The sequence below is a fragment of the Chlorocebus sabaeus genome, chromosome 11 (genome assembly GCF_047675955.1).
Source record: "Chlorocebus sabaeus isolate Y175 chromosome 11, mChlSab1.0.hap1, whole genome shotgun sequence".
Classification (NCBI taxonomy): domain Eukaryota; kingdom Metazoa; phylum Chordata; class Mammalia; order Primates; family Cercopithecidae; genus Chlorocebus; species Chlorocebus sabaeus.
In genome coordinates this window covers 101,100,446-101,127,456 of record NC_132914.1, presented here as the reverse complement: position 1 = coordinate 101,127,456, position 27,011 = coordinate 101,100,446, and the positions used below count along the sequence as shown (strand labels likewise).

General features: G+C 41.7%; 1 protein-coding gene across 1 annotated transcript in view; it reads left to right on the top strand.

Annotated features, from left to right (window-relative positions):
* The window catches only part of LOC103238978 (putative tetratricopeptide repeat protein 41), a 71,404-nt gene that overhangs the window by 18,925 nt on the left and 25,468 nt on the right, over positions 1–27,011 (top strand). Inside the window, exons 4-9 of the mRNA XM_037996617.2 lie at positions 346–506; positions 4,349–4,790; positions 8,093–8,332; positions 11,388–11,586; positions 12,496–12,674; positions 25,472–25,611. Coding sequence (XP_037852545.2) covers positions 346–506; positions 4,349–4,790; positions 8,093–8,332; positions 11,388–11,586; positions 12,496–12,674; positions 25,472–25,611 — 1,361 coding nt within the window. The remainder of the gene's footprint in view (positions 1–345; positions 507–4,348; positions 4,791–8,092; positions 8,333–11,387; positions 11,587–12,495; positions 12,675–25,471; positions 25,612–27,011) is intronic.

Here is a 27,011-nt window from a genome sequence, read left to right as displayed (position 1 = left end):
AGAAACTTCATAGATCACAGGACTTCTCTCTTTGTATCTAACTCTTTGTAACATGGCCTGTTTTTGCATTCTGGAGGATGAGAATAATGTTTTGGATCATACAAAAATATTTTTATATCAAATCCTGAAAATGTGTGGGAGACAATCTGGTGGTAAACATCACTATTATCTCTTTTGGGTTGAATATCTTGAGGATGGTAATCACATGTATACATATGTGTGTTAGCCGTACAGCTGTGAGTAGCACTCATTTTTCCCAACCTCTTTTGCTTCCCCAGACCATAAACATGTTTTAGCAATGACAGAATCATTTCCACCTAATCTGAACAAATTTCTATGTTGTAGGTACTCAGCTCGAAACAGATATTCTTAATGAAGACTCAGATTACTTGGTCTTTTCACTTCTTGTGGAAGTGTTCATTGCTTCCATCAGTTTAAAGCCATGCATACTTGTACTAGATGGAATTGAAGAACTGATTGGCATTTATGGGATTTCAGGTCAGAAGGTAACATCTTTTTAAAATGATGTTTAAAATTATGTTATCACAACTTTATAAAATAAAAGAAGAAATACAAATAATAAAAACTTCATTATTTAGGATGTATTATATATAACAACTTTCCCTTGCATCACACATCTCTGGTTTTAGCCAACACTGCTTTTAGTTACTGCTTTGTATTTTAATTAATTAAGAGATAGGGTCTTTTGTGTTGCCCAGGCTGGAGTGCAGTGGGATGATCATAGCTCACTGTAACCTCTAACTCCTGGGCTCAAGCCATCCTCTTGCCTCAGCCTCCAGACTACAGGCACACACCACCATGCCTGGCTGATTTTTTCAACTTTTTGTAGAGATGAAGTTTTGCTATGTTGCCCAGTCTTATTCTGAACTCCTGGGCTCAAGCGAGCTTCCCAGCCTGCTTTCCAAAGTGCTGGGATTACAGGTGTGAGCAACTGCACCCAGCCCTGCTCTATATTTTATTGAACAAATACTTCTATAATGTATTTACAATGGGCCAGGCACCATTTTTGGAACTTTAAGAACATTAATGCATTTAGTTGGGCACGGTGACTCACACCTGTAATCCTAGCACTTTGGAAGGCTGAGGTGGGTGGATCACCTGAGGTCAGGAGTTCAAGACCAGCCTGGCCAACATGGTGAAACCCTGTGTCTACTAAAAATACAAAAATTAGCCAGGCATAGTGGCGGGCACCTGTAATCCCAGCTGCTTGGGAGGCTGAGGTAGGAGAATCGCTTGAACCCGGGAGGCAGAGGTTGCAGTGAGCCAAGATTGTACCATTGCATTCCAGCCTGGGCAACAAGAGTGAAACTCCGTCTCCAAAGAAACAAAAACAAAAACAAAAAAGAATATTAATGCATTTAATTCGCACAACAGCCATATGAGGAAGAGACTGTGTTCATCTTCCCTATTCACACAGGGCGAACTGAGTACAGAGATGGTAGGTGGCTTGTCTAAGGTCCTAAGATGGTTAAGTGGTGGACTCAGAATTCAGACCTGGGCATTCTAGTTCCAGCCACTGAGTCCTTTCCCCATGCACATATCTGTCCTCTATTTTATAGTTTGATCAGTCTTATTGTTCTTTATGTATTATAGTTTGGTCTACCTCATCTTCACTGGTTTTGCACATACAACATTGCATTCATGGGTTGTCATCTTCAGTTTTTCTCCTGTTTGAAATAATATTGGATCAATGGAACCTCTACTAATACTTGGCACCAGTTAATACTTTGGGAAGCAGGTTCTTTAAATCTTAAAAGTATATGTAATCGAATATGTGAATAAGATCTGTTTCTTATAGAAATATGATAAAAAAGAAGAAAATAGGAAATTAAATATACTCAGTCTCACCACTGGTAAATATTTTGCTGCTGTATATGCTTTTACCTATGGATATCTATATATACATATACATATTTATGTAAAGAAGTTACACACCACATTGTTTCTTAACCTGCTTTTTAATTTAATATATCATAATGCTGGGCATGTAATCCCAGCACTTTAGGAGGCCGAGGCAGGCAGATCACTTGAGGTCAGGATTTCGAAACTAGCCTGACCAACATGGTGAAACCCCATCTCTACTGAAAAAAAATACAAAAAATTAGCCAGGCATGGTGGCACACACCTGTAATCTCAGCTACTTGGGAGGCTGAAACAGGAGAATTGCTTTAACCCAGGAGGTGGAGGTTGCAGTGAGCTGAGATGACACCACGGCACTCCAGCCTGGGTGACAGAGCAAGACTCCATCTCAAAAAAAACTGTAAATACCATGAGCACTTACTATAGGCAAAGCACTATTAGCAAAGACAGACAGACATAGTCCCTGTAAAGAAATGGAGCTTTCATTCTAGTGGGGAATGGCAGTCATTAATGAAGTCATATCACAACTGTGACATGTGCTGCTACGGATTGATATGTAGTATTGTGACAACCTCTCATGAGGGGATGGCTTTCTGGAAGAAGGGCCTGAGGCAGAGCTCTTTAGAAGGAGGAAGGATGGCCAGACAGTTACCTGAAGCAGTTTAGGGCAGCGCTTAGGAGCCTGCCTCTGGTGCCAGACCCTTGGTTTGAATCCCAGCTCTGCCACTTAAACTAGCAGACTGAATTAGATAAGGCATGTAGCTCCTCTATCCTTGAGTTTCTTTCTCTGCCTTTCTAGAGTGTTGTAATGAGGATGGAGTGAGTTCATGTATTAAAATTATGCCCAGGATTTAATTTGCAGAAGTATGGTTGGGCCACCACATGGAGAGGCCAGTACCACTGAAAGACGAAGTCATTACTTACGTTTCCTGAGAGAAGGGGACACGCTGTGCAGGGACCCAGGGCAAGGGTGGTCAGGAGGCAGAGGACAGGAGAAAGGGGAAACTGAAGCCAGAGCCTTTACTGAGGTTTCTTTTTTTCTTTTTTTTGAGACGGAGTCTTGCTCTGTCACCCAGGCTGGAGTGCGGTGGCAGGATCTCAGCTCACTGCAAGCTCCGCCTCCCGGGTTTACGCCATTCTCCTGCCTCAGCCTCCCAAGTAGCTGGGACTACAGGCGCCTGCCACCTCACCCGGCTAGTTTTTTTTGTATTTTTTAGTAGAGACGGGGTTTCACCATGTTAGCCAGGATGGTCTCGATCTCCTGACCTCGTGATCCGCCCGCCTCAGCCTCCCAAAGTGATGGGATTACAGGCTTGAGCCACCGTGCCCAGCCTGGGGTTTCTATAGGAATGGCAAGGCAGGGCAGGGTAAACAGTTTAGGGTTGGCTAATTTGAATTTTTTATTTCTATTTTTATTTTATTTATTTATTTTTTTTGAGATGACATCTTGCTCTGTAGTTAAGGCTGGAGTGCAGTGGTGCAATCATGGCAATCATAGCCTTTACCTCCCGGGTTCAGGCCATCCTCCCACCTCAGCCTCCTAAGTAGCTGGGACTGCAGGCTGTAGGTATGAGCCATCATGCCCAGCTAGCTAAAAAAAAAAAAAAGTGTTATTGTGCAGATGAGTTTTCCCTATGTTGCCCAGGCTTAATTTGAATAATTTTGATGGGCTTTGGGCACAGAGGCAGCCTCTAGTTGTCTGGTACCTGGCCCTGGGTTGATTTAGGGCAGGGTTGTTGTGTGAGTTAGATCTGCACGCTAAAGGCAGATTCCAGGAAGGCTGTCCTCCACCCCCAGGAGTTAGCTAGCCTTGGGAAGGGCTGGATGTGTAAGGTCCTGAGGAATGTTAAATAATCCTAAGATGCAGAAATTAAAAACCATAATTAATACAGTTAGTACCTACAGACACATTCAACACAGTGCCTGGCTCAGAGTGAGTATGTGATGGTTGGTGTTATTAGGCAAAGAGGTATTGTGGGAAAGGCTATTAAAGGAATTGAGAAAAGATTGATCTTATTAGGTATTTATTTTGTTCCAAAATAAAATGATTTAACTCGTGATAGTATTGCTGCACAAAGTGACAACTTCTCAGCATAAAATAACATCCTCTTTTTCAACTGAATGGTTCCAATTGCGCTCTCCAGTTTCCTCTGGTTATTCCTGTAGGTCAGCCTTCAGAAGTATGTGATTTTATTAAATTACTTGCTCCTAAGAACCTCTTTTTAGAGTTCACATTTGCACAATCAAATTCATAACTGACACATGAGTCAAATACGGTTCTATTGAGTGTGACTTGATATTTTCTTAGCACTTAATGCTTGCAATTCAAGTTACTATTTATAACCTTCACTCCAACCCTTATTCTATACTTACTCCCTATATTGTACCTACTCTAAGGTGAAAAACCATCAACAAAGTAATTTTAAAGTCTTTAATGTTTTCAAATGTCTTTGATTCTCTCCATCAGGCGAAAGATTTCTCCTGGCTGCCACACTCACTCTCCCCTCATTGCAAATTTATCATGAGCACCGTCTCTTCCAGCCTGTCCTACAAGTCATTGTGTGCCCGCCCGGATGTGAGGACAGTGGAACTCATTAGCACAGGAGATGAAGAAACAAAATTAAACATCTTTAGAAAGCATCTCTCCATTCCCAACATGGACCCCTTCCAACAAAGCAGACAGTCTTTGAGGAAAAAACCAGACCTGAGTCCTTTAAAACTCACAATCCTAGCCAATGAATTGAAAGAATGTAGAATCTATCGCAATGAGTTTCAGTGTATGAAGGAGTACTTGGAGGCTGTCTCTGTTCAGGAGCTCTGGGAATTGGTTCTCAAACGCTGGATTGAAGACTACAGTTGGACTTTTCAACCAAAAAGGTCAAATTCAGACACTGTGGCTTCAGGAGAAGGTAGGCCTTGGCCATTGTTGACAACTCTGTGGGAGTCCACAGGGAGAAAGATGTGGGGTGGACTCCTGCACAGGGAAGGGGACTGTAGGGACAGGGTTGTCCGAGAAAACACAGGATGCCCAATGACTTTTTTTTTTTTTTTTTTTTTTTTTGAGATGGAGTCTCATTCTGTCACCCAGGCTGGAGTGCAGTGGCACGATCTTGGTTCACTGCAACCTCTGCCTCCTGGGTTCAAGAGACCCTCCTGTCCCAGCCTCCCGAGTAACTGGGATTACAGGCACCCGCCACCACACCCAGCTAATTTTTTGTATTTTTAGTAGAGACAGAGTTTCACCATGTTGGCCAGTCTGGTCTCATACTCCTGACCTCAGGTGATCCACCCGCCTCGCCCTCCCAAAGTGCTAGGATTATAGGCGTGAGCCATCATGCCCGGCCTGCCCAATGAAATTTGAATTTCAGATAAACAACAAATAATCTTTAGTAGAAGTATGTCTCAGATATTGCACGGGACATACCTATGCTAACAATTATTTGAATTACAGATAAATAACAAATAATTCTCAGTATAAGAATGTCCTAAATATTACACAGGACATACTCACACTAAAAATTAATTTATTATTTATCTGAAATTTATATTTTACTGAGCATCCTGTATTTTTATTTGCTAAATTTACCTCCTCTAAAGGACTCTGTGTGTTGGCTGTAAGGAGAACTGTGTTAGACATAAATTTCAGTCACATTCTCTAAGAATGTAAGAAATGGAGCTTTCTTATTTTTATAAGTCAATGTGTCTCTCTTCTGAGCCCACAGACCTGCTAATGGCAGATACCTCATCCAGTCCATTCAGGTTAATTCCATCAATATGTTTTGTTTTCAGTGAGCTCAGGATTTTCTCAGTCGAGGGAGGATTTGTGGCCTTCCCGTGTCTCCTTTGGGTTGATCTGAGATCTAAGGGCCTGGGTGCTAGGTGGCCTTGGTTGTCCTCTGTCCCTGCTGGTCTCCATGGTCTCCATGGCCCACAGATGTTGACTTCTCTGCACTTCTGGCTTCCTCTAGGATACCCGTGTGCCCATCTGTTCTCAGGTTGCTGGATCTCTGTGGCTTCTGGCTGACAGGGGCCACATCCTAACAGAGGGTCCTCTCTCCTCTGCCAACTTCTGTGCTCTGCTTGAGTCTTGTTCTCCTCTCTGATTCTCTCCGATACTTTCTCAGTTTCACAAATGCTTTTCCTCCTGAGTGGGGGAAAACATCCTCTTTAGATCACCCTGGACTTACCTGAGTTTATTGTTTGTCATAAAAAAAAAATTATTCCATGTGTTACGAGTTTTTTTTTTTTTTTTTTTTTAATCTAGGGTCTCACTATGTTGCCCAGGCTGGCCTCCAACTTAAGGAATCCTCCTGCCTCAGCCTCCTGAGTAGCTGAGATTACAGGTGTGCTACCACCTTGCCTGGCTCCAGGAATGTGTTTTTATAATACTCAACAATCAGGCTTTTGAGAGTCAAAATTTGTTCCCTCAAGCCATTGTCACTGCCATGAACTTCAAAAGTCTATTTTGAAACTTGAGTTTTTCCCTCTTTGTCTCTGCTATAACAGTCTCCTCTTAAAGTCAGTGAGTTTAGAATGGAGCAGGGATGGGGAAGTGGGGGTGAGAAATAGAAAATACTTGGAATGAAAGACACAGCTGGGCATGGTGGTTCATGCCTGTAATTCGAGCACTTTGGGATTCTGAGGTAACTTGAGGTCAGGAGTTTGAGATCAGCTCGGGCAACATGGCGAAACCCTGCCTCTACTGAAAATACAAAAATTAGCTGGGTGTGGTGGCACATGCCTGTAATCTCAGTTACTCAGGAGGCTGAGGCAGGAGAATTGCTTTAACCCGGGAGGTGGAGGTTATAGTGAGCCAAGATCGTGCCACTGCACTCCAGCCTGGGCGACAGAGTGGGACTCCTTCTCAAAAAAAAAAAAAAAGAAAGAAAGAAAGGCACATTGATTGGTGCAACATATTGTCCTGTCCTGTTTTTTTGCTCTACAATTTGCATTTCTGTAAAGAAAATTGACTTCAAATTTACTGTGCCCTCCTGCTCCTACAAGGAGGTGGAAACTAGTTCTCTGTGCCCTTAGAATAGTCACTCAGGCAAAGTGGCCTGTGGCTGCGTTACCCTCCATCTCCAGGTTTGTGCAGGAAAGCCTGGGTCTCCTCCCCATCAAAGACTGCTCCACCTCCCAGCTCTGCCCATCCACCCCCACTGAGGCCCAGGGAGCTCAGCCACAGGTGCAGGAAGAGGTTGGTTAAGCTGATGCCAGCTGGGTGTAATGGCTCACACCTCTAATTCCAGCATTTTGGGAGGCCAAGGTGGGTGGACCACATGAGCCCAGGAGTTCGAGACCAGGCTGGGCAACATGGGGAAACCCTGTCTCTACAAAATATACAAAAAATCAGTCGGACCTGGTGACACACACCTATAGTCCCAGCTACTAGGGAGGCTGAGGTGGGAGGATTGCCTGAGCCCAGGAGGTTGAGGTTACAGTGAACCATAATTGTGCCACTGCACTCCAGCCTGGGTGACAGACTGAGACCCTGTCTAAAAAAAAAAAAAAGTGCTAAGGCCAACCTCAGGGAAGCTTGACTGACTGGGGTTGCACAGCTCTGCCTTTGCTTCAACATTGCAGGTAATTTGGGCTCATTCCCCAGTCCTAGAATGGGAGATAAAGTCAGAGTGGCAGACTATGCGTTACCATTTCTCTGAATGGTCTGAAGGATCTCTTTATAGTCGGTTGATCATAAAGCCAGAAGGAGGTCCAGCTATGGTGGAAAAATCTAAGGGTCAGGTGGGTAATGAAGAGCTGGCTTAAGTGGTGTCTGTGACTGTGTTTAACAGTAGAACAATCATACAGAAAAACCACTCACAGCCTTAAATGCAAATTAGGTGTTGGAAAACCTTAATAAAGACTGCTAGGCAGAAATGCTCGGTGTAATAATGAGCAAGCTTGCCAGTGTGTAACCAGAGCTCTGGGTGTGTTCGTTGTGACAATGGACGATAGCTTAATGGTTAATAGTATGTGTGGGCTCTGGAGCCAGGCTATCTGGGTTCAAATCCCAGTTCTGCCTTTATTTCTGTGTGACCTTGGGTAAGTTATTTCAGTTCTCTATGCTCCATTTTCCTCATTTGACAGGGGCTATAATAGTATTTCCTATAGGATGATTGAAAAAGAAGGTTGTTGAATCATATAAAACATTTGGAAAGATACCTGGCTCACGTTAGCTCTCATTCTTGTCATCATCATGTTGCCTGCGCAGGGCTGGATGGCTGGGTGGCCGATGCTCTGTGCTTACTGTGCCTGTCACATGGTGGCTTGGCTGAGGATGAGCTACTCCAGCTTTTGGATATGCTGGGCTACAGGAATCATTGCAAAGTGGCCACCTTGCACTGGGCTGCCTTCCGCAACGCCACCAAACAGTGGGTCCAGGAGAAGCCCAATGGCCTTCTGTATTTCTGGCACCAGTCCCTGCGAAGTGCAGTGGAGCACAAGCTTCTTGGTAAGTAAGGCTTGGGTCTGTGGAAATACCTGCTGGTTAAGGGGTTAAGGGAAAGCAGGAGCTACATACAAGGGAAGGCTTGTAGTTGGGATTTTTCCCATAGAAACAAATCCATAGACATGTATGAAAATGGTTATATGTTAGGGTTTGTACTTGATTATGAGTAACTGAGACCTGACTTCAATGGCTGGGATTTGTTCTCTCCTATAATAGACTTCTGGGAACAGGCAGTCCTGAGCTGCTCTGTTGGCTCCACAGAGTCACCTAGGGCCCAGCTCCTTCTGTGTCCCTGATTCACTACACTGCGTGCATTCTCAAGGTCACCTCATTGGATGGCTGCTGGAGCTCCAGCCATCAGGAAGGAGGAAGGGAGGAAGAAGGCCTTGCTGCTCTTTTAAGGAGCTTTTCTGGAAATTTCATACCAACATTTCCACTTAAGTGTCTTTGACTCAGAACTTCATTAGTTGGCTACAGCTAGATATGAGGGAAGCCAGGGGTGGAGGTTTCGACTTGGTGCATTGCTACCCCAAACCAAGGTGGTGTTCTGACACTAACAAAGAAGAGGTAAATAGATTCTGTCTCTGCGCCAATTCTTTTCTTTCTTTCTTTTTCTTTTTTCTCTTTTCTTTTTTTTTTTTTTGAGTCTCATTCTTGTTGCACAAGCTGGAGTGCAATGTTGTGATCTTGGCTCACTGCAACCTCTGCCTCGTGGGTTCAAGTGATTCTCCTGCCTCAGCCTCCTGAGTAGCTGGGATTACAGGCATGTGCCACCACTCCCGACTAATTTTGTATTTTCACAAGAGATGGGGTTTCTCCGTGTTGGTCAGGCTGGTCTTGATCTCCTGACCTCAGGTAATCCACCCGCCTTGGCCTCCCAAAGTGTTAGCATTACAGGCATGAGCCAACTTGCCCGGCTGCAAATTTTTAAATAAATGCGATACAAAAATCAACTGGTGATCTTGAATTATGTGGGCCTAAAGATCTCAGGCACCCTCAAGCAAGTCTGAGTTTCCTGAGACCCGTTCTAGTTTCACTGAATAGATGTTTACTGAATGAATGTGCAGGTATGCCTGGCTGCTGGTTTTTTGGATCTGCTGTTTCTAGCAGCTTTCATCTCTATTGTTTTGAGACTCAGTACTAAACCTCAGCCTCCAGTATCTGCCTGGAATCAGGAGCTGGAGGGCTGAGCACAGGAGAGAAGGTGTGAGCCACCTGTACACAGTACCGTGGTCTCTGGAACATGAGCAGCCTCATTGCTCCCTGTCCCTGTCCCCATCTCATGCTCAGGTCTGCATGCTGTTTGGCAAACAGAACCCACCTTCCCTCCTTCTGGAAATCACCATGGCATCTTACTAGAAATGATTTCTTGTGGAGAGCAATGGCTTTGGAGTTGGACAGAACTGGCGTGACCTGACGCGAGGTGCTTACTTACCTCCCTAAGACTCAGTTTTTCACCTGCAATATAGGGATAACAGTATTTGCCTTGAGGGTATTAAAATGCTAATTCATGTAAGGTACAGGATCTGGCATTACAATAAGCACTAGTGGTGGCCATTTGAGCCAAATGCCAATATTTCTAGCCCGCCCTCCCCCTCCCACCATGGAAAACACTTCCTGGCACCCCTTGTTTGGTGGGGCCTTGTGACTAAGTGGCCACTGGCAACATTCAAGATGGCGACTGCTCTGTCAGTTCCACAGGGAGGAGACCTGGATTGGAGTTCCCAGTCTCCAACCTGTGATGGACGTAATAAATCTTTGCTCTTTTAAGCTACTGAGATTGGGGGTTGTCTATCAGTACAGCATAATCTAGCCCACCAATCTAGCACTACATAAACAGTGGCTATTTAGTCTATCATTGAGTGCTGCACTGTGTATGGAAAGATGATGCTGGGCTCAAACCATTCCTCACATCATATGTGTAGTTGGAGGAGCAATGGCATTAAACCAGAAGGTTGGATTGCTACTTCTGCAGTTACTGGTCATGTGCTGACCAGGGGTAAGTCACCTGTCTTTCTGATTTTGCCATATGGGAATGCATATCTATATCCTCCTCATGAGGTTATTTTAAATTAAATGCTGCGTTTTCTATGAAAATGTTTTCCATACTTTACGTATTGTGTTTAACTCTCCAGATCTTGAACCCAGGTACTATTTTTGCCAGTTCTTTTTCTCCCTCATTCCCACCCCACTTTCCCGATTTATAACCACACACATAGTTTTGCCACACACAGTGGAGGAGAGGAGTTTTTTTTCTCTCTTGAGGGGCCTGTTAGGCACTGCACTTGCTGTCTGGGCACATCTGCACACTTTAGACCAGGTAGCACGGGGTCTCTCCATATGGGTGGGTGACCTGGAAATCATGTAATGGAAATGAAGAATGGTTGTTTAAACAGTGAGTTCCCCTTTGGTTAGAGTTCTTACAAAGAGCTGGGCTTGGTATGCCACCTAGCTGTGTGTTCCATTATCTTGCAAGAAAAAGTGACAAGCAGAAAATTTAAAAATACTTCTATTTTAGTTTTCAAGGTTAGAGATCACCAGGATTTAGTTAAACAAATGCTTTTGTTTTTGAGAAGCTTATGTCTGGGCAGTATGATCTACTGGAACCATTTCTCTTTGGAAATGAAGATATAGTAATCCTGGATCCAATATCAAATTTGCCATTTGTTTGCCAGCTACCCCTTGGCTCATATGAGATCCATGCAATGGCTTAACTTCTCCAAAATGCACACTCTCAAATGTTCAAAAGTGCTTATTTAAGCAGTAACCATAGTGTATATTTAAAGTAGAAAAGTAGGTTGAAAATGTTTCCTTGGGGGAGGGGAAAGACTTAACATGGGAAATCAACATGCCCACAAACTTCTCTAATTCTAGGTCAGCAAGCGTAACTAGAACAAATTCTTTGGTAAATTCAGACCGATGTATGAGATACAATTTTTTTCCAGCTACCTTGACTTTTATTTCTCTAATTACAGCCACAGAGTTGTCATATTTTTGCTGTAGTATTTTCATGTACTAAAAAGTCAGAGGCGTTAAACTGTAATTGATGTTTAAATAGGTGTAATCGCTCCTGTCAGAGAAAGCAGTCCATGTTCATTTCAGAGCCCAATGAATCACAAGAAAACATATTTTCACCAAGTGTTGATCAGATACTTCCAGCGGCAAACCTCTTTCTGGAGAGTGTATCAAGAATTGCCATGGCATATGAAAATGAGTGGATGCTTGCGGGGGTTGTGCGGCTTTCTCTCAAGTCCTAGGTAAGTCTTGCCAGTTTTATATCATTGTATTTAGGCAGATTTAGCTTTCTCTTTTACCGGTGCTATGTTTAGACACCTATGGTTCCCTTGAATAAGTTGTATCATTCATTTACCCATTCAACCACCCATTCATTCATTCAGATGAAACTATCCTCTGGCAGCAACTTCTGTGGTTGCTGGGTCTCCAGGGTTACTCCCCTTGGTCTGTCAGGCTCTGCAGTGTTCATTTCTCCTCTTCACTCTATATGGAGTCCTCTCAAAGTTAAGTGGCATTCCAGAGAGAGGAGGGCAAGGATGAGAGCTGGAAGAGGGTAAAAGATTGGGCAAGCTTTGCTAGACCCTGCTATCTGCTTCCCTTCCATTCCCTTCTTTTCCCTACACTACTTTCCCTTCCTTTTTCCTCCCTCCCTCCCACCCACCTCCCTTCCCTTCCTGTCTCTTTCTTCTTTTCCTATTACTCATTAATTCAGCAAACATCTATTTATGACCGATCCTGTCTCCCACAACCTGCTAGGCCCTGAGGGTGCAGAAATGAACAGATACAGCTCTAAGCCTGTAGGTGCTTTCCATCTAGTGGGGGAAGATGTGGAGCCAGAGAATTACTATACGTGGTGGTAATGCCTCACTAGAGCAATGACGCAACGAACTGTTGCAAGCACAGAAGAGGGAGGGCCTGGTGCTCTGCCTGGTAGACCCAGGGAGCCTTCTCAGAGGAGGGGGTTTCCTGGGTGGATCAGGAGAATTTGCTTTGACTGCTGAAGAGTGAAAAGCTCGTATTTATCTGGTGACCTCCAAAAGAAATATTAGGTAAGACGTTTATGAACAGGCTACTGAAATATGGTAAATAGAAGAGCTTCCTTTAAGGCCTGAAATATGAAAATTATATCTATTAATATATTGTGTCACAAGTATCACAGACTTTATATCAAAAATCCAAAGTCCGGGCTTCTGGACAAGGCTGCACCTCATTCACTTCTGGAATGTATTATTGGAGGCCGGCTATGACGTCTCAGAGGCTTACTTACTCTCAGCGGCCAAGATTAAAGCAGATCAATGCCATACAATGAGGAAGAGCTGTATACTCTCAGGTATGTGAGCCACAATCTTTCAGTAGTCCATTTTGCTGGGATATAGAGTGGCCAAAGTTACGATTCTCCTGTTTCCTCACATAATTCTAATCAATCCAACAGACCTCCCTGATTACTCCTTTCTATGACGGAAGCCAACAAAGTTTGAAGACAAGAAATCAGGAAAAAGTGTTAATTTTGAAATGGCTTCTCTTTATCTTCTTGCAGTGACTTTTTTTTTTCTTTTTCTTTTTCTTTTTTCTTTTGTTTTTTTTTTTTTTTTTGAGATGGAGTCTAACTCTGACGTCAGGCTGGAGTGCAATGGCGAGATCTCGGCTCACTGCAACCTTTGCCTCCCAGGTACAAGTGATTCTCCTGCCTCAGCCTCCCGAGTAGCTGGGACTACAGGCACATGCCACCACGCCCACCTAATTTTTGTATTTTTAGTAGAGATGGGGTTTCACCATGTTGGCCAGGATGGTCTCGATCTCTTGACCTCATGATCCGCCTGCCTCAGCCTCCCAAAGTGCTGGGATTACAGGCGTGAGCCACTGCACCAGGCCACAATGACTTTTTTAGGGGTTTGTCCTTAACATTCTTTCTGTCTCTCCACTTTTTCGTGGCTTCAACCACAGCCTTGGCACCTTCTGTCTTTCCAGCTTGAATCTCTTTTTGGAGTGCCAAGTACATCACCTCTTATGAGAGCCAGTAAGAGTGTTATTGCTCGATTAACAACTTTCCTGAGTGAGCAGTTAACACTTCAAATTAAATAGGCGAAAACCTACATTATTTCAGGATTTTCTCTCCCAAATTGTTTTTTCCACGATCCCTCTGCCTGCTGATGGTGGCAGCAACTTTTTCCATCACTCAGTATTGAAAACAATACTTCAAGGTGTCCTCAATCAAAATGAGGACAGCTATTCTTTGACCTTCCGCTTTACTGGCTTGGGTTTGGACAGCACTTTGGTTAATACTTCTTCCCTTTGTTCTCCATAAGCAAGCCCCTTTGCCTGCCCTCTCTCCTCTCACTGTCTTTCATCCTGCATTTCCTGGCTTATTAAACAGAATAATAGCACTCATTCATTCTTTCAACGAGTATTAACTCAGCACCTTCCCTGGACCATGAACTCATGGAGTCACTGACACAGCAATGAACAAGGCAATGAAATCCTTCCAGCTTTACAGTTCAGTGATCAGAACAGATTTTGAGCATTTGTTATATACCTGGCTTTGAGTTAAGTACTTTATATATGTCATTTTGTTTAATTCTCATAAAATTGCTATAATACTAGTAATATCTTGATTGAAATTAAGGAAACTGAGTCTCAGACAGGTAAGTTGCTTGAGGTCTCCCAGATAGTTAGGAATAGATTTGGGCTTTACCACATTTGTACCCCTTTTGATCCTTAAACATCTAGACTTTGCCTTGATCCTTATTGTCGTGTATGATTTAATTTCGGAATTTGTCTGACCCAGCAATCATCCACGTGGAAGAACCCAGGCAATCCTCATGAGGATACACGCGTGTGGAATGCAGCCAGGATCTGTCTGGACATGGATCTATCTGGAAATGTGTCAGTGCTTAGGGATGCGGGGCAGGGGAGTGGAAGGAAGGGGGCGGGAGGGGATGGTTCTGTTTGTCACAGAAAGCTGAACAGTAACCAGAGGAAGACTAAACCTCCAACAGGGGTAAAGGTCCTTCCAGATAATGCCACAATTGCTTATCATTGCATGGTTGTTATGGTGATGGAAGGGGCTAGGGGCTGAGAGGAAACTGAGAGGAAATCACCTAATATTTCAGTGTGTAAAGATTTCCTGGATGTAAATGAGCCAAGTTAGAATTAGGTGGGGAACATCGTATAGCTCTCCTGGTGATTCTGTATACGTGGTGTAACCTGTATCAATATCTAAGATCCTGCTGGTTCGTGTCTGTGTTACTCTGGACCCCCAGGGGCCTCTCAGCAGGGAGTCCTGACCTCCATAATTGCCTCTGACATACATCAGATTCAATCATGGCCAAGTCCTGTAGAATTTACTTCCATGAAGCCTCTGGCATCCATTTGCTCATCTCTGCCAGGGCCTCCTTTTGTCTGTCTGAACCGGTTTCATAAAGCAAGGCTGTGATCCAGCCTCTCTACTTATTGTAGCTGTTCACTGTCTTACCTTACCTCCCACCCTGGCTGGGAGAGTCAACCCATGACCATTTGGGGGAGTTCTCCCCAAAGTCCTTCCAGGACTGTATGGGCTTAGTTTTCTCTCTTTGTGAGTTGCTGAAAGTAGAAGTCACAAGGTTAAGTACTTATCACCAAAGCAATAGAGAAATTGGTTAGATTCATCAGAACAAGATTTAATTACAGCAGGAATCTCATATCATAGCCATAGGAGGTATTACAGTGGTCTGGTCAGCTGTCTGGGCCTCCCCAGACATGTTTTCTTATGATTATGTAGCCACACACAACCCTGGATCAATTCGCCCTCCTGGGGTGCTGCTAGAGGTAAGACCCTTAACTGGACTATTTTTTTTTTCAAAGAATTCTGGGAGAAATCCTGTTTTATAGTGTGCCATCCTGGGAGCTGCCTGCCAGTTCAACCCTGCCCTCCTTTTATAATAAAGAGGTCTGGGCAAATGCTGACATTCCTCTCTCCTAGTTCTTCCCTCTGGACCGTGAAGTTTGGCTCCCTCTGGTGGTTTGAGGATAACAAACATAACAGATTGATGGGAAATGATGTGCAGTTTGGAGTCTTGAACTTGTATCTCCTTGGGTGCTTCTTGCCCAGTCTACTTGGCGCCTAGGTTTGTCCTTCCTTGTGGCACTCATCTAGGGAAGTTGCATCTCTGATTGATGACCGGTAGAGAGGGCTTTGAGCCTGGAAGACAGCTTCTAGGCTTGGGTTAGTTTTTGTAGATTTCTTGTGGCATGATACTCTTGTTTTTGGCGGGAGCCCTGGGCCACATCAAGGTGAAGAAAATCTAATTCTAGCTGAAGTTGCATTTCTGGACTGTGTCAAAGACTAGGAGAGACAGACTGGGAGCAGATATGGCATGTGCAAGCAAGTGATGGAGGTGCTCAGAGACATGATGCCTATGTATCCAACTGCCTATGTAAGTCTGCACTTGGATACGGTCTCCAAAACATCGGAGACCTAACATGTCTAAAACTGAACTCATGAACATCCTTCCAAAATCAGGTTCTTTCCCAGGAACTGTCTCTGAAATTCCCACCTTGGAGTCATCCTAGACACCTTCCTCTCCTTTACCTCTTCCCCAAATCTATTTCATCAATGAGCCCTGACATTTTTTACTTCCTGTTTTTCAAACTTATTCACTTCTTCATCTCTGCCACCACTGTCCTTCTCTAAGCTATCACCAGGGCAGCCATATACCGTTGTGAAGTTTACTAATATGCATTTAAGGTTCCTCTGTGTCTTTTCATGGTTTAGACTTCATTTATTTTTATTGTTGAATAATATTCCATTATATGGATTTACCATGGTTTGTTTATTCTTCACTTGTTGAAGGATATTTTGGATAATTTCAGTTATTGGTGATTGTGAATAAACCTGCTATAAACATTTACATGCAAGTTTTTGTGTGTCCACAAGTTTTCAAATCAATTGGGTAAATATCTGGGAGTACAATTGTTGGATCGTATAGTAAGAATATACTTGTTTTGTAAGAAACTGTCAAATTGTCTCTCTCAATGGCTGCAAAATTTTACATTTTCACCAGCAATGAATGAGAGTTCCTGTTGCTCTGCATCCTCATCAGCATTTGGTGTTGTCAGTTTTTTGGATTTGGGCCATTCTAATAGGTGTATAGTGGTATCTCATTACTGGTTTAATATGCAATTGCCTAGTAACAAATGATGTTGAGCATCTTTACGTATACTTACTTGCTACCTGTACATCTCTTTTGGTGAACTGTCTGTTTGAATCTGTTTACCATTTTAAAATAAACTTTATTTTAAGTTCAGAGGTACATGCACAGGTTTGTTATATATGTAAATTGCATATCATGGGGGTTTGGTGTACAGATTATTTCATCCCCCAGGTAATAAGCATAGTACTTAATAGGTGGTTTTTTGATCTTTACCCTCCTCCCACACTCCAGCCTCAAGTAGGCCCCAATATCTGTTGTTCATTGCATGTGCATTCATTGTGTGCATATGTACTCAATGTTTAGCTCCCACTTATAAGTGAGAACATGCAGTGTTTGGTTTTCTGTTCCTGCGTTAGTTTGCTTAGCATAATGAACTCCAGTTCCATCCATGTTCCTGCAAAGGACATGATCATGTTCTTTTTTTATGGCTGCATTGTATTCCAAAGTGTATATATACCATATTTTCTTTTTCTTTTTGAGACAGCGTCTTGCTCTGTCACCCAGGCTGGAGTGCAGTGGCGTGATCTTGGCTCACTGGAACCTCCCCCTCCTGAGTTCAAGTGATTCTCATGCCTCAGCCTCCTAAGTAGCTGGGACTATAGGTGTGCACCACCACACTCAGCTAATTTTTGTATTTTTAGTAGAGATGGGATTTCGCCATGTTGGCCAGGGTGGTCTCGAATTCCTGACCTCAAGTGACCCACCTGCCTTAGCCTCACAGAGTGCTGCGATTACAGGGATGAGTCACTGTGTCCAGACCCATATTTTCTTTAGGCTACCACTGATGGGCATTTAGGTTGATTTCATGTCTTTGCTATTATGAATAGTGCTGCAGTGAACATACGTGTGCATGTGTCTTTATGTAGAATGATTTCTATTCCTTTGGGATATACTCAATAATGGGATTGCTGGGCCAAATGGTAATTCTAAGTTCTTTGAGAAATTGCCAAACTGCTTTCCACGATGGCTGAACTAATATGCACTCCCACCAGCAATGTATGAGCCTTCCCTTTTCTCTGCAACCTGGCCACCATCTGTTATTTTTTGACTTTTGTAGCCATTCTGACTGGTGTAAGATGATATCTCATTGTGGTTTTGATTTGCATTTCTCTAGTGATTAATGATGATGAGCATTTTTTCATATGTTTGTTAGCTGCATGTATGTCTTCTTTTGAAAAGTGTCTGTGCAGATCCTTTGCTCACTTTTTTTTTATTATTATACTTTATGTTCTAGGGTACATGTGCACAACGTGCAGGTTTGTTACATATGTATACATGTGCCATGTTGGTGTGCTGCACCCATTAACTTGTCATTTACATTAGGTATATCTCCCAATGCTATCCCTCCCCCCTCCTCCCACCCCACAACAGGCCCCGGTGTGTGATGTTCGCCTTCCTGTGTCCAAGTGATCTCATTGTTCAATTCCCACCTATGAGTGAGAACACGCGGTGTTTGGTTTTCTGTTCTTGTGATAGTTTGCTGAGAATGATGGCTTCCAGCTGCATCCATGTCCCTACAAAGGACATGAACTCATTCTTTTTTATAGCTGCATAGTATTTCATGGTATATATGTGCCACATTTTCTTAATCCAGTCTGTCATTGATGGACATCTGGGTTGGTTCCAAGTCTTTGCTATTGTGAATAGTGCCACAATAAACATATGTGTGCATGTGTCTTTACAGCAGCATGATTTAGAATCCTTTGGGTATATACCCAGTAATGGGATGGCTGGGTCAAATAGTATTTCTAGTTCTAGATCCTTGAGGAATCGCCAAACTCTCTTCTACGATGGTTGAACTAGTTTACAGTCCCACCAACAGTGTAAAAGTGTTCCTATTTCTCCACATCCTCTCCAGCACCTGTTGTTTCCTGACTTTTTAATGATCATCATTCTAACTGATGTGAGATGGTATATCATGGTGGTTTTGATTTGCATTTCTCTGATGGCTAGTAATGATGAACATTTTTTCATGTGTCTGTTGGCTATATAAATGTCTTCTTTTGAGAAGTGTCTGTTCATTTCCTTTGCCCACTTTTTGATGGGCTTGTTTGTTTTTTTCTTGTATATTTGGTTGAGTTCTTTGTAGGTTCTGGATATTAGCCCTTTGTCAGATGAGTAGATTGCAAAAATTTTCTCTCATTCTGTAGGTTGTCTGTTCCCCCTGATGGTAGTTTCTTTTGCTGTGCAGAAGCTCTTTAGTTTAAGTAGATCACATATGGCAATTTTGGCTTTTGTTGCCATTGTTTTTGGTGTTTTAGACATGAAGTCCTTGCCCATGACTATGTCCTGAATGGTATTGCCTAGGTTTTCTTCTAGGGTTTTTATGGTTTTAGGTCTAACATTTAAGTCTCTAATCCATCTTGAATTAATTTTTGTATAAGGAGTAAGGAAGGGATCTAGTTTCAGCTTTCTACTTATGGCTAGCCAGTTTTCCCAGCACCATTTATTAAATAGGGAATCCTTTCCCCATTTCTTGTTTTTGTCAGGTTTGTCAAAGATCAGATGGCTGTAGATGTGTGGTATTATTTCTGAGGGCTCTGTTCTGTACCATTCGTCTATATCTCTGTTTTGGTACCAGTACCATGCTGTTTTGGTTACCATAGCCTTGTGGTATAGTTTGAAGTCAGGTAGCGTGATGCCTCCGGCTTTGTTCTTTTGACTTAGGATTGTCTTGGCAATGTGGGCTCTTTTTTAGTTCCATATGAACTTTAAAGTAGTTTTTTTCCCCAATTCTGTGAAGAAAGCCATTGGTAGCTTAATGGGGATGGCATTGAATCTATAAATTACCTTGGGCAGCATGGCCATTTTCATGATATTGATTCTTCCTATCCATGAGCATGGAATGTTCTTCCATTTGTTTGTGTCCTCTTTTATTTCATTGAGTAGTGGTTTGTAGTTCTCCTTGAAGAGGTCTTTCACATCCCTTGAATGTTGGATTCCTAGGTATTTTATTCTCTTTGAAGCAATTGTGAATGGGAGTTCATTCATGATTTGGCTCTCTGTCTGTTATTGGTGTATAAGAATGCTTGTGATTTTTGCACATTGATTTTGTATCCTGAGACTTTGCTGAGGTTGCTTATCAGCTTAAGGAGATTTTGGGCTGAGATGATGGGGTTTTCTAAAATACAATGATGTCATCTGCAAACAGGGACAATTTGACTTCTTCTTTTCCTAATTGAATACCCTTTATTTCTTTCTTTTGCCTAATTGCGCTGGCCAGAACTTCCAACACTATGTCGAATAGGAGTGGTGAGAGAGGGCATCCCTGTCTTGTGCCAGTTTTTAAGGGGAATGCTTCCAGTTTTTCCCGTTCCGTATGATATTGCTTTCCCCACTTTTTAATGGGGTTGTTTGTTTTTTGCTTGTTAATTTGCTTAAGTGCCATGTAGATTCTGGATATTGGACCTTTGTCAGTTGCATAATTTGCAAATATTTTCTCTTATTCTGTATGTTGTCTCTTTATTCCGTTGATAGTTTCTTTTGCTGTGTAAGAGATCTTTAGTTTAATTAGTTCCCACCGTCAATTTTTGTTTTTGTTACAATTGCTTTGGGGTCTTCACCATGAAATCTTTGCCAGAGCCTATGTCCAGAATGGTATTTCCTAGGTTATCTTCTAGGGCTTTTATAGTTTTAGGTTTTACTTTTAAGTCTTTAATCTATCTTGAGTTGATTTTTGTGTATGGCATAAGGAAGGCGTCCAGTTTCAGTCTTCTGCATATGGCTAGCTAGTTATCCCAACGCCGTTTATTGAATAGGGAATCCTTTTCCCATTGCATGTTTTTGTCAACTTTGTCGAAGATCAGATGGTGGTAGGTGTATGGCTTTATTTCTGGGCTCTCTATTCTGTTTCGTTGGTTGATGTGTCTATTTTTTACATGAATACCATGCTATCTTTATTAGTGTAGCTATGTAGTAAGTTTTGAAGTTGGATAGTAGTCACGTTTTAATTTTGTTCGTTTTCAGTACTGTTCTGGCTATTGTAGTGGATAGAATTGTGTCTTCCAAAAAAGATATTTTCAATTCCTAACCTCCTTATTTAACCTTATTTGGAATCTAACCTTATTTGGAAATAGGGTATTTTCATATCTAATCAAATTAAGATTAAATCATACTGGGTCATGATGGTCCCTAATCCAGTAACTAGAGTACTTATAAGGGAGGGAATTTTGGACATAGTCACACAGAGAAGAGAAAACCACATTAAGACAAGGGTAGAGATTGGAGTAATGCATCTCCAAGCCAAGGAACCAAGGATTTCACAGAGTCACCAGAAGCTGGAGAAAGGCAAGGAAGGATTCTTCCCTGAAGCCTTCAGAGAGAGCATGGCCTTGCTAATACCTTGGTTTTGGACTTCTAGCCTTCAGGGCTGTAAGAGAATAATCTGTTATTTTTAAGCCACCCTGTTTGTGGTAATTTCTTGTAGCAGTCCTAGGGAGCTAACATAGCTATTAGGGGTCTTTTGCCTTTTCATATAGACATTAGAATTAATTTGTCATATTTACATAATAGCTTGCTGGGATTTTGATTGGAAGTGCATTGAATCTACAGGTCAAGTGCAGAATTGTCATCTTAACAATATTGAGTGTTCCAATCCATTACCATGGAATACTTATTCATTTATTTAGATCTTCTTTGGCTTCTTTCATTACAGTTTTGTGGTTTTCTGCGTATAGATTCTAAATTTGTTAGATTTATACCCATTTTATTTTCTTTTGGTGCTATTACAAATTGCATTGTGTTTTTAATTTCTAATTCCAATGTTTATTGCTGGTGTATTGGAAAGCAATTGACTTGTGTGATAACCTTGAATCTTGCAACCCTACTATGAATTACTTGTTATTTCCAGAAGTTGTTGATTCTTTGGGATTTTCTACATAAACAATTACAGCATTTGTGAACAAAGACAGTTTTATTTCTTCCTTCTCACTATGTATACCTTTTATTTCATTTTCTTGTCTTATTGCACTAGGTAGGACTCCTAGTATGATCTTAAATAGGAGTGGTGAGAAGGGATATCCCTTTCACTGGCATCTCTCTAGTGAGCCCATGCCACCATTATTATCTCTTACCTGGCCTATTGTAATAGCTTACTTACTGGTCTTCCCACTTTAGTTTTTGTTCCTGTAAAGTGTATTGTCTGTACAATAGCCAGAATTAGGTCTTAAGAATATAGACCAAATCATGTCACTTCCCAGATTAAGGCCACTCCAATGGACTGCTGTTATACTTACGATACAATTTAACTTCTCAGCCTAAACTACAATACCATATATTATCTGGCCCCTGCATGCCTGAGTAATATCATTTTTTAAGGTTCTTCGTCTTGACCTGTAGATGCCAGCCACATGGGCCTTCTTTTTGTCCTTCAAGTACATTTCCCTTTGGGCCTTGGCACTCACTGTTCCTTCTGCCAAAAATGCTCTTTTAGTTATTGATATTTGTAGCACCATTTTTTTCTGGTTATTCAGATCTGAGCTGAAGCATGACTTTCTCACAGTGGCTTCCTCAATATAATGTTACATTTAGCCATTCTTGATCATGCTAATGTATCTTAATTTTTTTGTGTAACTTTTACTGCTACCTGACATTGTCTTCTTTACTTAAAAAAAAAAAATCCCTGCTCCTCCTTCCCTGCCTGTAGGCCTTCCAGCCACTGGCAAGCAGGTCCTTGAGAGTGGGACCCTTCCTCTTGGATTTATTGCTGTGTCTCCTGTGTCTGGAGCAGCACTGGGCATGGGGTGGGTGCTGACTGGCATCTTTCTATATCTCTATCCTCTTGAATCAAATGTCCTTATTGTCTCTACTCTTCAGTCTCCTCCTCTCAATTTTCTAGACTCCACACTTTTTCCTGCCCTAGGGCCTTTGGACATGCTGTTCTCTCTGCCCAGAATTTCCCACATTCTCCCTCACCATTTTGCTTCAGAACCTTCTGTTCTTTCTTTAATGCACAGTTGAATTGTCACTTTTCTGGAGAAACCTTCCCCAGTTTATTTTACCATCTCATTCATGATTATTTTCATAGGTTTAATTTTGCATCTACTTGTATGATTATGAGATGGTCTGTCTTCCTTACTATTTTGACAACCCAAAAGGCAGGGCCTGGGTCTGCCTGGACTCCTCCTTTATCTACTCCCCCCAGGACTCTGCCTGGTCCATGGCAAGTGCCCATGGTGCTCAGGAAATGATTGCTGGAGAAATGAGTTCACTAAAGAAGTAGTACCAGATTCTGTTGGTTCTAAGATGCATACTTTCTCAAACTAAATATTTCTGAAATAAGGATGCATCTTGCAATTGAGGCATGTTAGAATCGATGAAAAACAGTATAAATTGTTAATAAATATGTTAAAATATTCTGTTTCACTAGTAATCAAATAAATGCAAATTAAAACAATAGTAGGGGCTGAGCACAGTGGCTCACATCTGTAATCCTAGCACTTTGAGAGGCCCAGGCGGGTGGATTCCCTGAGCTCAGGAGTTCGAGACTGGTCCAGGCAACGTGGTGAAACCCTGTCTGTACTAAAATACAAACAATTAACTGGACATGGTGGTATGCCCCTATAGTCCCAGCTACTCAGAAGTCTGAGGCAGGAGAATTGTTTGGACCTGGGAGGCGGAGGTTGCAGTGAGCTGAGATGGTGCCACTGCACTCCAGCCTGGGCAACAGAGCAAGACTCCGTCTCCAAAAAAAAAAAGCCAACAACAAAAAAACAACAACAGTAGCATGCTATTTTTTCAGAATCCAAATTGGCCGTGATTTTTTTGCAAGGATTTTTATAAATAATAATAATATTGGCAAAGATGTGAGAAAATAGGTACCTTTACATGATACAGGTAAGAATGTATATTGGGGCAATCTTTCTGGGGAGTAATTTGGCAATATATATCAAAGTCTTAAAAATATGAATCTACTGTGATTTTCAATTTCTAAGAATTGTTCCAAGGAAATAATCAGGGGTGTTGACAAAGATTTCTGTGAATAATTCTCAATTAGGTAGCATCTTATAATAGTGAAAAATTGGCCGGGCATGGTGGCTCATGCCTGTAATCCCAGCACTTTGGGAGGCCAAGGTGGGTGGATCACTAGGTCAGGAGATCGAGGCCATCCTGGCTAACATGGTGAAACCACGTCTCTACTAAAAATATAAAAATAATTAGCCAGGTGTGGTGGCGGGCACCAGCTACTAGGGAGGCTGAGGCAGGAGAATGGCATGAACCTAGGAGGCGGAGCTTGCAGTGAGCCAGGATCGTGCCACTGCACTCCAGCCTGGGCGACAGAGCGAGACTCCATCTCAAAAAAAAAAAATGAAAAATTGACTAATGATAATCAGTAAATGAAATAAAATCTGGTCTTAAATATGTATGCTCTCCAAGAATATTTAAGGATATGGAAAATTGTTCACATTATATTTTTGATAGATTTTAAGTTCCATGAGAGCAGAAATGATTGATTGTATTGTATTTGATATATATATGCCCAATATCTAGCACATCCACATTAGATGTAGGATGATCCCAATTTTAATTTTAAAAAAGTGTATATGTGTGTGTGTGTGTGTGTGTGTGTTATATGGTACACCCAAAAGATTAGAAGTCATGTAGCAGCAATATCTTAACAGAGATTATCTTTGATGCAATTATGGGTTTTTTAATTTATTAATTGTAAGTTTCTATATTTTCTAAGTTTTCTATAATATACATATATTAGTTTTATAATGAGAAAAATTATGTTTGTCTTCTCAGACTCTACATTGGTGCTAAGTTAGTGAATGTGAGCGTGTGGTAGGGTAGGAGGAAGGGTTTTTGAATAAGGGGTTCTTAAAGCACAGGAGATTGTTGAATTGAATATTAAATGCAGTGACGGACATCATCCATTTCAACCTGAGCCCTTGTCAGGAATCTGGAAGCAAAGTCCTCCTGGATGTGCAGAAGCCTCACCCTGGGCAGGAGCCCATCCCTGCACTGTTTGTCCAGACATCCTTGTTTGCCTGCTCCAAGCAGCTCCTCCTGACTCTGAGGCTCCCTGTCTCTTGCTTCTTCCTCTGAGTTCTCATTCCCACCCCAGGCCCCATTGCTTGAACTGCCACTTCGCACAAACATCTTGGACTCTGGCCCTCAGCATTCTCTCTCCCTTGTCTGTGTTTTAGTTTTTGCTTTTTGACTTGAAGCACCATGGCTCCAGCCTCCCTACAAAGCTGAGGGTTGTGGAATGTGATCCATGGAAAAACAGGCAGAAAGAAAGCAGGAGAATATTCAAGGCTGAGGCGACTTCAGTGTGAGCAAAGGAATGGATAAAGAGCAAAGAATATATGTCAAACATATTAAATGCCATAATTTTAACAAATGAACAAATGTAGACATTTAGGTACTGGAACATATGGAAAAGGAAATTCTAAAAATGAAGATTTGCAGCACCATGTATTTAATTGGGTCTTTAAGTTAAAAACTTCTGTTTTCATTTTGTGTAAGGTATAATTACACACACACACACACACATACACACACACACACACACACACACACGGTATGTCTCCTTATTTTGTTCTTTTAGGATTTTCTTTCTGTTAAAGCCAGCATTTCAAGATAATTGCAACAGAGGGCAGAATGGTGTAAGAAATTTAAATACCTTTTTCTTCTTATCTGAAAATCACCCCAAAATACAAATTAGAGCAGTGTATGGATTGAGCTATAAATACTCTTTTTTGACTAGTTTTCAGCATTTACATACAAAGATTATTAGTTATTTTTCATGTCATAGTATAAACAGTTTGGTATTATATGTAAATCTTAATAGAAGCAAAGTGCTGAACCCTTGAGAGAGAACCTGAACTATGGCTAATACATTTAACTTTTATATCAAGATTAAGATTAAGCAATGGGTACTCTTTGTTCTTTCCCAAATATGCGGTGGGATTATTTACGTTTCTTTCCATTCTAGTGCTGCAACGCAGGCTTATTGAACTTACTGTCCCTGACAAATGTCGATTAATGTTCTTTATTGGGAGTTTTTTGAAGTTTATGGGCAAGACCAATGAAGCAGAAGAGTTGTTGTTGAGTGTTGAGGACATGTTAGTACAGGTAAACTGAAAGTAAATTTTAAATCCTTCAAACTTTATTCTTTTTGTGTTAGGTATTATTTGTGTTTTCAGATATTATTTACCTTTGTTTATGTAAAGGTAATTTAATGCACTAGAGGAATCCATTTTGTTCACCAATAAGGAAGCTATGGTTTTAACCCATGCCCCAACTACACATTAATGACAGCAAACAATAAGTAGATAGGAATCATTGTAGAATGAATGAGTACTGATAGGTGACACTGGAAAAAAAAGGAAATGTTCATAAAGCAAAAATGGAAATACAGTGGTAGATTTAAATGAATTAATAAAAGACTAGCCAAAGACTTGGTAATAAGTTTCATAAAGATGTTGGGAGGCCAGGCACAGTGGCTTACGCCTGTAATCCCAGCATTTTTGGGGGCCAAGGCAGGTGGATCATGAGGTCAAGAGATCGAGACCATCCTGGCCAACATGGTGAAACCCTATCTCTACTAAAAATACAAAAATTAGCTGGTCATAGTGGCACACGCCTGTAGTCCCAGTTACTCGGGAGGCTGAAGCAAGGAGAATCCCTTGAACCTCAGAGATGGAGGTTACAGTGAGCCGAGATCGCTCCACTGCATTCCAGCCTGGTGACAGAGCAAGACTCCATCCAAAAAAAAAAAAAAAAAAAAAAAAGGATATTGGGTAAGATTGATTGATGTCTTGTCTCTATATTAATTTGCTTTTTCTGAAATATGAAGTTTTGGCTTTGTTGACTGCAATGAAAGCATCACTCATAACATAACTCATAACATAACATAACTCATAACAACTATATGCTTATGATGACATTTAACTACTATTTTATTTAATGTAAATTTATTTTTTGGGAGGACAGGGTCTTGCTCTGTCGTCCAGGCTGGAGTGCAGTGGTGTGATCATGACTCACTGCAGCCTTAACCTTCCTGGCTTAATCAATCATTCCACCTCAGTCTCCCAAGTAGCTGGAACCACAGGGGTGCCCTACCATGCCGGGCTAATTTTTCAATTTTTTTGTGGAGACAGGATTTTGCTATGTTGCTTAGGCTGGTCTCAAACTCCTGAACTCAAGTGATCCTCCCATCTTGGCCTTCCAAAGTGCTAGGATTACAGGTGTGAGTCACCACGCCTGACCTAACTGCTATTTTTTTTTTATTTTAAGTATTAACTTTCACTGATTTCAGTAGAATTTGTGGGTTTAGGGTAGTCTAACTCAAGACAAAGCTGTTTTTATTTTTTAAAAAATACCTTTGAACTTTCATAAAACACTGCCCTCGTCGCCATCAACGTACGTCTTTCTAGAAGGAGTTCTAGCAAAGAGACTTAAAAGACTCAGCAGGGAAAGTCCTTTTATGGCAGAGACCATGTTTGTTTACCAATTTTTGTTCCTCTATGGCA